Source organism: Octopus bimaculoides, chromosome 3 (assembly GCF_001194135.2).
Source record: "Octopus bimaculoides isolate UCB-OBI-ISO-001 chromosome 3, ASM119413v2, whole genome shotgun sequence".
Taxonomy (NCBI): domain Eukaryota; kingdom Metazoa; phylum Mollusca; class Cephalopoda; order Octopoda; family Octopodidae; genus Octopus; species Octopus bimaculoides.
This window is the reverse complement of record NC_068983.1, coordinates 101835543-101846973: the sequence shown is the minus strand read 5'-3', so window position 1 is coordinate 101846973 and position 11431 is coordinate 101835543. Positions and strand designations below refer to the sequence as shown.

The 11431-nt window shown below is 33.2% G+C and overlaps 1 protein-coding gene across 1 annotated transcript in view; it reads right to left on the bottom strand.

The window, feature by feature from the left end:
- Positions 1 to 11431, bottom strand: part of LOC106867394 (activated CDC42 kinase 1) — a 31154-nt gene that overhangs the window by 15135 nt on the left and 4588 nt on the right. Inside the window, exons 2-7 of the mRNA XM_014912257.2 lie at positions 9173 to 9352; positions 7538 to 7690; positions 5700 to 5888; positions 4945 to 5036; positions 2056 to 2182; positions 1634 to 1780 (exon numbers count right to left, since the gene is read on the bottom strand). Coding sequence (XP_014767743.2) covers positions 1634 to 1780; positions 2056 to 2182; positions 4945 to 5036; positions 5700 to 5888; positions 7538 to 7690; positions 9173 to 9352 — 888 coding nt within the window. The remainder of the gene's footprint in view (positions 1 to 1633; positions 1781 to 2055; positions 2183 to 4944; positions 5037 to 5699; positions 5889 to 7537; positions 7691 to 9172; positions 9353 to 11431) is intronic.

Sequence of the window (11431 nt, the reverse complement as noted above, 5' to 3'; positions counted from 1 at the left end):
CTGTAAGGTGGTTGACATCTGGAAGGCCATCTAGCCAGAGAAAATATGCCAAAGCAGACACTGGAGCTTGGCGTAGTCCTGCAGTTTGCTGGGTCCTGTCAAATTATCCAAACCATAGCAGCACAGAAAACAGATACTAATGATGACTGAACCCAGAACCATGTGGTTGGGAAGTAAGCTTCTTACCACAGAGCCACATCTGCACCTATAGGTAAAAAGTTAACAAGCATATCATCACAGATGCATTTCTTCTGTAACAAAATTGACTTTGCTGCAAATGAGTGCACCTGCTTTTGCATGTACCATTAACAACTTATATTTGTTTAAAACATTACTATTCATTTACATTGTGTAGTAAACATAACAACCAGCTATACTCAATCATTGCCAGTGTATTTTGTGTGTCAGTGATGCTTTGAATTTCTAGTCCAATGCTAGGTTTCATAAAGAAGTTGCTGATATTTTTTGCAGCCTTTTTGCATTTGTGAATTATCTACAAGTATATAATATAGTATATCTCACATCTTTCATCTCAAACAATAACCCATTCTCTAGTACACAACACAGAGAAGCCACAAGTAAATACCTGAATTTAAAAAACAACTCAACATATGCAGGTAACATACAAACTCACATTCCCTATTAATTAGAACCTTCTCCTCTGAAGTGAGGCTACGCTAAATAGTAAATTATGAGGCTAGATAACTTAGAAGATGGAAAAAAAAGACAGAAAAGTGAAGGAAGCATTGAAGGTAAAAGCAAAGAAAATATATCAATGGAGGAGATAACACAGAAGATGATAACAAAAACGATAACAAAAGAAAATACTAACAGATAAGATAACAGAAGAGAAGACAACCGCAAAGAAGATAAGAGGAGAGAAGAAAACAGCATAGAAAGTAAGAGAGGAGAAGATAACAGGAGATAACAGAAAAAAACAACAAAAGAGAAGGTAAGGAAAGATAACAGGAGAGACAATAACAGCGGAGACGACAACAGGAGAGATGACAATAGGAGAGACAATAAGAGCAGAGATGATGACAGCTGACAAGATAACTACAGAGACAATAACAGTAGAGAGGATAATGAAGAGAAGATAGTAGCAGAGACAATAACAGTGGAAAAGATAACAGCAGAATGAAACAACAGAGTAACAACACTGAAGAAAAGGAGAGAAGACAACAAGAAATAATACAGCAATAAACTAGAAAACAACATAATTATTGACTAAGATCTAAAATGACTAACTTTACCAAGCTCCTATATATAATCTTAAACAACATGAGGTTTCAATCATATAATATTGCTGAATAAAACATTTATAATTACAATGTATGTTAAAACAGAGATATTGCACAAAAAATTTAGGATTGGAAAAATGCATTTGATAACACTTTAAATATTAAAACATGTTAAAAGTTATTGGAACCTTAACATGTCACATCCAATTACACTATCAAATGTTATGACAAAGATTTTTCAGCTTGACATCTCTTTAAAAAAAAAGAAACATATTTTCTTATTTGGTAATCCTCAATGTTATCAATAACGTTGGACACAGCATCTAAAACTGATAAAGTTGAGCTCCTGTATACAAATAGCAATAACTTAGCAGGTGGCAGAAATTGTTTACCTTTGTAAGATAGTCTCTGAGAGCTAAGAATGTTGGTCTGTCTTGTGCTTTGTTGGCCCAACATTGCAGCATTATTTGGTAAATATGAGAGGGACAATACTCTGGAGGACTGAGACGTTCACCATTTATATCAATCTTATAAAGGACCTTTGAAGAGAAAGAAAAAATACTATTCTAACAACATCAACCTGATACATGAATCTATATTCAGAGAAATCTAATCCTACACTAAAATTGGATAGCAAACAATTTAATGCTTTAAATGATATTCAAATAAGCATCTGAAAATAATTAACTCTTCAATTTGTTTTTAAGAATTGCTAGATCTATTAAATAAAGGAACATTTGAAAATAAAAACTAATATAACACATAAATAATTATTATATAATTAATCAAAAAATTAAAGTATCAATCTTCTTACTTCAGATCCTTTGAAACCCATCCATGGTTCTTGACCAAAAGTGAACATCTCCCAGAGAGTCACACCAAACATCCATGTATCACTAGCATGAGAGAACTGCCGAGATTTTAAACTCTCTGGTGCACACCTGCAAATAATCAGGAGAACAAATCTAACAAAACTATTTCATACTATTCACAGATAACATAACACTTAATAATCAGTAGTTTATACAAACAGTTAACACTTCAAAGACATGCTTAAAATTTTGGGTTAGGTTTTAAAACTGATCAGAGAAGAATTTGGAGAATTTTCTGAAGTAAAATCAATTCTTTAAAAAGATTACAGAGAATGCATTTTAGTTGATAGCTTTAGTAACAATTTCAAAGTTTCAGTTACTTTCACTGATATTTCTCCATCTTTGTACTGCAGAGCCAAAATTCTTTACTTTTCCAAGATAAAATATTTTTCAAGTTTTCTTTTTATTTTCAAATGCCTTAGTACAGCTATGATAATAAGCATATTAAATAGATACCAAAATTAATAGCTTACGTAAGTATATTGCTATCTCAAAAGCAAATCTTTCAATGAGTTGTATTTGCAAAGAAATTTTTTAATATTTTTTTTATGAGCTGGAGCATTCTGAAAAATCTGCAGCAGTTGTTAAAGTGAGTATTTTTTCACTCTCTCAAATACTAAATAATCAAGCTTGAACAGCTCTCCATGATATCTATTTTGAGTATTTATATTTTTGTTTGAGAACATAATAGAATATTTAGAACATTAACCAAATAATTATGACTGAATCTACACACTCGTGGCTGCAAGAATAGAAAACTTTTACCAGGGTTTGGATTGTCAAGCCATTCAAATGTCACATCAAAAAAGAATTTCTTTTAACTTTGATTAAAAACAAATCATATTAGATATTCTAAACACTAACTAAAGATAGAAAAGAGCAACAAACTCTTTAACAAGAATCCATCCAAACATGATGGGTGGCAGCATTACTCTTCACACTACAGAGTACTTACAACTTTCTTTTCTGCATTTTCAGCAACTTTATCTTTAGAAGATAATTAGTCACTCACTTAGCATTAGCAGAATAGGTTATAACTCCACATATAAATATTATATATTGTATTTAAGAATGTCTATATATGTCTAACAAATCAAGATAATGCACCTTTATTTGATGTTTTGCAACAAGAAGTAACCTCATGAATCAAATTAGGTGCTAAGATTTTCAATGCAAAATCACATTTGATATCAGCCAAAAATTGAGATGAAAGAGAGCAAAAACCCACTGACAGGTTTATTGCTATAGTATCATTCATAATTACAAATCAAACCTTTAAAAACTTTATCTTCTATAAGAAACTAACTCACATTACAATATATTTTTAACTACTGAAAGTATTGATTCTCAAATTTTTCAGAGTCAAATATACACTATGCAGCAAAATTCTTTCTACTTGACTAAACAACAATTATGCATACATTAAAGGCCAAACATCTGAAATATTTTTCATATTTTGATTATTGTTTATATATATATATATATATATATATATATATATATATATATATATTGTAGGCCTTACTTTTCCTTGACTTATATTCAAAAAATAACATCTTTGTTCTGATTAACTTTTAATCCAATGTGCTATAGTTCCAACGATAGAATTTTTAGCAAGGTGGAGAGACCAAGACTAGCAGTATAATTCAGTAGTAAACCAAGTGAAAGCTAGCTTTCTTGAACATAATTATATCCAGTAGAGAAAGCGATAAGTCAAATGAAACTGGCAAAATTGGGTTTCTGTTAACCCTTTAGCATTCAGATTACTCTATCAAATGTAATGCTTGTTTATTCACATTGCTTTGAATTAACCATGTATTATCTTGTAGCCATGAGATTTCACTGACATAGGTGTTTATTTTTACAATGACATTGCAGGGTAGGTGTGAGAAGTAGGACATGACCAGCTTGAACATAAAACTGGTAGAATAATTGGGCTGGATACAGCCAGTTTAAATGCTAAAGGATTAAGCTAATTTTGTCCCTGACACTCACTGCTTTATGCTAATTTTAATCCAGATGGTCTCCTTTTCTACTTAGCCTTTCTTTTTACATACAGTAATATTCTCTGTTATAGCTCAGGTACCTTTGTAATATTCTGTAATGTACTGGTAGATTGTTTGTAATACTACATGCTTTAATCACAAAAACTTGTTTCCCAGAGCATATGCTGCTGAAACTGGGATGCATCTAATTCGATTGTGTGTCTTTTATACCATCAAATATCGTATGTTCAGCCATACGATATTTGATGGTATATTTCCCCTCTCATTAAAGCTTTACAATATTCCTTTGTTTTAACATTTAGGAACGGCTTAGTTTATTTATAGAATCTTCCACAAATAAGTAAGAAGCTACAAATACATTTCTTATGTTCTGGACACTCTTGGGTAGGTTTAACCTCAGTGATGCATCTGCAAAATGTGCTGTTACTTTTGAACACTGTTTTGATATTCTATGTGTTGCATACTCTCTGAATATTCTCAGACAGACCCATGCATTGATTGCTCTCTACTTTGAGCTTGAAAGTGACTGAAGGCTTATAACTATTACATCATCATAATCATCAATGTCTGTTTTTCATGCTGGCATGGGCTGGACAGTTTGACCAGAGTGGGTAAGCAGGAGAGCTGCACCAGGTCCCAGTCTGATTTGGCTTGGTTTCGATGGCTGTATCCCCTTCCTAATACCAACCAGTTTACAAAGTGAGCTGGATGCTTTTTACATGGCACTGCAATAGTTGGAAAATTGCTGAAGTGTAACAAATTAACAAAAATGTTCCAAATTCTTTCTTGAAATGTTTTAAAAAATATTAGGAATATCAGTCTTACCATGCAAATGGAAGTTTTTTCTGTTCTGACATAACATAATGGTCTTCTTGACTAGGTAAAGCTCGCATTAAACCAAAGTCACAAATTTTAATCTACAACAGAGCATTCATAAAAATTGATGTCAAAAAACAAAATTGCAGATTGATTTAAAAAAAAAAAATTGATTTATATTTAACTCTCGTCTTTTACATGCTTCAGTCATTAGACTGTGGCCATACTGGGGCACTACCTTCAAGAATGTTAGTTGAACAAATCAACTCCAACACTAACTTTTGTTTTTTTTTTAAGTCCAGTACTTATTCAATCAATCTCTTTTGCCAAACTGTTAAGTTACAGGAGCATACACACACATGCACACATATACACACAACAAGGGATTTGGATTGCCTGGGGCTATAATAAAAGACACTTGCTGAAGGTACTGCGCAGTGCAACTGAACCCAGAATTATGTGTTTGGGAAGAAAACTTCTTACCACACAGCCATAACTACTAATGGTATTTGATTGAATTTATTAACACATTTATATTTGAGCTTTCAAACATAAAAAGTAGATACTAAAAACCATCAAACTCATTTGCTTACTGTCAAAAATCATTTTCACTGGTGCGAGAAAATTTTTAGAAGTAATAATGTGTAGCAGGTATTTTTATCCCAAGAAGATTTTGATATTGTAAAAATATATATATATTAAAGAATGTCAAAGAAATTAAGAGAAAATTGATGTAAAAGATGTTGAGTAAATGGAATACTTACTATTTCTGGGGTGGCAAGTAACACATTACGGCAGGCAAGATCTCTGTGAATAAAACGCTTCAGTTCCAAGTAACTCATGCCATTCGCTATTTGAATAGCATAATCACAGAGTGTGCTTATTAACAGCTTTTGAGAATCATGACGACGCAGCTTGTCTAAAAGAGCTCCTTGTGGTGCTAATTCTGTAACCTATAGTAAATTGATGTATGTTTAGTCATATTAATGATGCTGACACTGACATGGGTGTTAAAATATGATTAAAAAGAATGTCTCTCTCTCTCTCACAGAACAGTTCAACCTGGGATGTTCAGGAGCTTAAAGAGTATCAATAACTTTTCCAACGTATTCTATTACCCTAACAAATTATACTCCAGAGTTAGCCTGTGTCCTCAGTAAACTTTTCAATCTTTCTCTCTCTAAATACATCTACACCACAAATTCCATTCCCACAAAGGACAACATTTTTTTATCTTACCAGCTACTGCCTTGTTGCTCCTACTTCGAACATTTCAAACGCGATGGAAGCAGTGATAAATTACTCTCAAAGACTTGCCTTTCAATATCAATTACCAATGGTCTCTCACACTTAAGAACTTTGGCAAAAGTAATATTGTTGCCCTTGACAACATAAAAGCTCTCCACTGTGTCTGGAATGAGAAATCCCAAGCTAAGTTTCCTCACTTACAAGCTCCATTTGTTTCTCATCTTGATATAGAATTCTCTAGTCAGACTATTTCAGTGCAACACGAACTGATACAGCTCTCCCTGAACCACATTCTATCAACTCTAATATACTACAAAGTGCAGTTGACTCTCAATATCATCTTTCTCTACAGTAATGACATATCTGCCAATACTTCTAACCACACACACACACACACACATATATATATATATATACTCAGATTACACAACTCACCACTTCTCCTTAACTTTCTAAAGACAGGTATTATCTCTAAATGTCTTAGACATTTCATAATAGATTGCACAGCTTCCATGAATAGAAAACTTGAAAACAACCTCCAATGAGAGTGTGACAACCTAGTTTACAGCACAATACACAATAGCTAAACATATAGGAAAACTGTTTTACTATACACACTCAGTACACATGAACAGTAAATAATCAAAGCTAAGTTGCTACAAAGTGCTACACTTCACAATCTTTGACAATATCTCTTACTGTGATTGCACTTTTATGACATTGGAAAATCTACATCGAAAGACAAGCTTCCTCTTCAGAAAATATTTCAGCTCCAATCTATTGTTGTTCCTCTATAAAAATCAAGTGTGCCTCACATTAAAATACTGTTGTAGTTATTTTTGCTAGCACACTGCATATCACCTCCACCCATGCCCATCTGATAAAATTGTTTCTTTTCATCTCATCCTCAAACACTTTTCTCAATCATTTCTACACAGAGCTGTTAAACTTTCTGGAATTACTCTCTTGCTCACATTTCTCTTACAAGAGTCACTTTATAGAAGTTCAAACTGAATATGAGCCATATCATTTTCAGTTGTCTTTAGAAGCCAAAGATGCTGCCTTCATTCTAATGGAAGTTGACCTACACAATTTACTTGAACCTTTAGTAGTACAGGGTTCATAAGTAATATCTCTATGGACAGTTAAAAAGGGTACTTAGCTACTGAAGAAATCCCAACATAGAATTAAACCTCATCTGGCCGATCCCTCTTTTTTTCTTCACAAAGATACTGTATCTTGAAACAAGTTATTTACATAAGTCTGTACCTACAGTTGTACAATGAAGTATTGAAATAAACACCATTAAAATAGTGTGCTACTAGTCCATGAAACAAAACATAGCAGTACTTACCATCATTAAGGGAGATGAAAGAACAACACCAAAGAGACGTATCAGATTTTCATGGTCTAAAGAGTGCATAGCATTCACTTCATTTACAAAATCTTCAAATCCTCCAGGCAATGCAAGAATATCATGACGGAGAATTTTCACAGCAACTAAACTCTGAAGAGAAATAAAATTACATCAGCTTGGGTGACATAATAATCATATTCACTCTTGATATAATTTCAAAAGTTTATTGGACAAACAATACCTTAGCTAATTTTAAGGTCAATATTCACTTTTTTCTTGTTTATCATCACATCTTTGCCATAGCAGCTTTTTTTTCTTTGTTGACATTAACTGAACAGTTTTGCTCAGCATCTTAATTGGTTCATTGCAACCATTCTTAGTTCCTAGTTTCTAAGATTTGATCACATTGTCTCAAGTTAAATCTGCACAACTTTCTACTACCAGTTCAAGTTCACAGTATAAATCCCACAAATCAGATTCAGTTCATTATTTTTTAATCACTTTCTTGAGATACATGTATTTTCAGTACATGTATCTCACATAGAAATTTTGTAGCAAATATGTTACAATTCCTTTATCATAAGCAATAGAGAATACAATGCTACAGCTATTCCTCCTAATTCATCAGTTCAATGTTTTTAGAAGTTAATATGGCATAGCATGACCAGTCAGGTGTGATTACATAAGCTTTCCATACATTTTGGTTTTTGCATTTTTTTTATTAATGATGCTCAGCATTAACAGCTTTAATTTTAACTACTTCATCAGTGATCTACTGCACACAGGTACCATCATCATCATCCTCATCATCATCGTTTAACGTCCGCTTTCCATGCTAGCATGGGGTGGACGATTTGACTGAGGAATGGTGAAACCGGATGGCAACACCAGGCTCCAATCTGATTTAGCAGAGTGTCTACAGCTGGATGCCCTTCCTAACGCCAACCACTCAGAGAGTGTAGTGGGTGCTTTTATATGTCACCCGCACGAAGGCCAGTCAGGCGGTACACACTCAAAATGGTGTATTTTATGTGCCACCCGTACAAGAGCCAGTCCAGGGGCACTGGCAACGATCTCGCTCGAAAATCCTACAAAAATCCTTAAAAAATCCATCAATTCACTGCCTCTTTTCTTTCCTCTAGTATGACATCAATATTATGACAGTTGTCTCCCTGCACATCTTGACCTCCATTTTTGGTGACCAGTTGCTTTTCATTTTACAGACACTTAAGATTTTGTACAAGTTCACACCTTAACATACTTAGATCATTATTTTTCTTTGATTGTTGTAGATAATCTATATTCATTGCTGGTGTCTCCTGTCTTATATAACCTGACTTTCAAAAGGAAAGGAACAAATCTTCTTGAGAAGAAAGGTAGCAGTTCCCTCAAAGAGTTTTCATTTCTAATATGTATAACTATCCCAAATCTACTGCAGCTAATTTATGTGAAGAGATTGATGTGTATACATCAATGATGCATAGGAGGACAGATAGATAAACAGAAATACAAAATGGACATTAAATGATGATGACAAATAGACATGGGTGAAGGATGATATTTAAGTTTCAAATTGTGCATCAATAGAAATAAGCATTATTTTGCTAGGGAAAAAAAAAATCCTTTATTTACCTTCACTCCAGAAGGCATTGTCCAATCACCCTTTCGGACAACTCCAAATGAACCATTTCCTAATTTGTTATAAAGGATCAGTGATTTCTCATTAATCAAACATGTCAATGACTGTTCAGTGGCTTTCAGGTTTTTCTTCAGTGATCCACCTGACTTGTCTGTTTTTACACCAGGAAGAATCTTAAAAAACAAAAAATATAGTTATTGATAAGTTTTGAAAGTAAACAGATTTCAACACAGGTGAAAGGAAACATGACATTCTTTCTCTTTCTCTCTCACTCTCTCTATATGTATACACACACACACACACATACATATTCATACGTATGTATATATATACATTTATATATAATACAGGCATTTTAAGAAAAATTAATTAGCTAAATATATGATGACATTTACCTATGTATTTAATACAACACTGAATACATAGTTTTTTCAGTTTTATCACAATATATTTTCCTACTATCATATAAAGATCAAGTTAATGGAGCAATTTGGTAGAAATACATAGAATTAATAACTCAAAAACTTGCAAATAAGTTATCCAAAATGATTGTGTGTGTGGGGGTGGGTGTATGTGTGAAGACAAAATCAAGTATTAATATACACATGAATAAAGATCTATATAAAAATATGGTAAGTACATACACACACACACACACACACATACATGAACATTTATACTGATATGTGTGTGTGTGTGTGTGTGTGTGTGTGCATGTGCGTGGCATATTATACAATAGGCAAATGAAATGAGGATGCTTTTGATAGCATATAATAACAAGCATTGCCAAAGATAATGAGAAGTTACAGCATACCTAAAAAATATACTGACATAATTTCAAACATGCATGAAGGAGCCTTATATCAAGTCAAAGTGGATGAAACTTAGTGAACTTTTGAGGTAAAGTATGGTGTTATTCAGTGAGGCATTCTACCTTCTCTACTTTTTGTGTTCGTGACTGTTTGTGTGATGGGGGATAACATTTTGCAAGGAAGAGTTTGTGGAATACAATGGACGTTAAAAAAAAAAAAAAAAAGGTAACATATCTACATTATGCTGATGACAAGTGATGATCACAAGAATGACAAACGAAATGCAACAAATATTGGCAGGTTTAATAAGGGAGAGGAGCAAGGTTGGTTAAGAAATGATGAATATAATGAATGCTGATACATTCAACTGTAGTAGAGAAAGAGAAGTGATAAAGACCACAGGTCACCTCAAGTATTCAGCTATAATGGTTGCAAATATTTAGTTATTTGATAGTCAGTTTGTAAAAGGAATTAGGAAAGCAGAACAAGCAATGGGCATGTTAAAGTTGATATGGAAATTCCACTATCTTTTGATCCATACGAAGGTAAGAATTTATATAACATTACTGAGATCAATATTACTTTATGGACACTACATCTGACACTAAATTCCCAACTACTGAACTGCACAATTACACTATGTGCAGTCCAGAAACTTTTGATGATAGCCTATATGTATGACATTGTACATACAAGCTGCAGCATCACTACTGTCATCATTGTCATTCAGCATCATCATTTCTTTTATAACTATGTATTTACGTTTTTCCATACTGGTATGAGTTGGATGAGAATTATTAAAGAAGTAATCTACTGCTAGCTGCCCTTCCTGACACCAATATTTAATTGTTTTCCAATTGGTGCATTTTTCTCACTGCTCTTCACACACTGAGACTGACTAAACCATCAATTTATGGGAGGTATCATTTATGCAAATGTAAATAACAACACTGTTATGTTGAAACATTATCAAAGTGAAGACACATACAACACAAACAGCTGTATGTGCACATACACAAACACACACATAATTATGTGCGTGCACATGTGTGCATGTGCATATGTAGACATAGACCAGAGAATGTGAATACAGAGTTTGCTTTGAATTCTATCTCAGTGAGTGACACCTTGGGAAAATATCTCCTGCTGTAGCCTCTAGCCTTCTAACAAATCATCTTGCAGCACTGCACTTTCGAAGTATAAGTGAGAGAGAGAGAGAGAGAGTGTGTGTGTGTGTATGTGTGTATATATATATATATATATATATATATATATATATAATTCACACACAAAACTGTTAAGTGTTAAGGAGAAATAACTCAAAACTGACAGTAGCATGAATTTGAATAGCAAAGATGTATTGAATGCTATACTTGATCATTTCTTGATTTATTAAAATTTTCCTCACAGGCAGACATTACAAACAAAAAACTAGCAGCA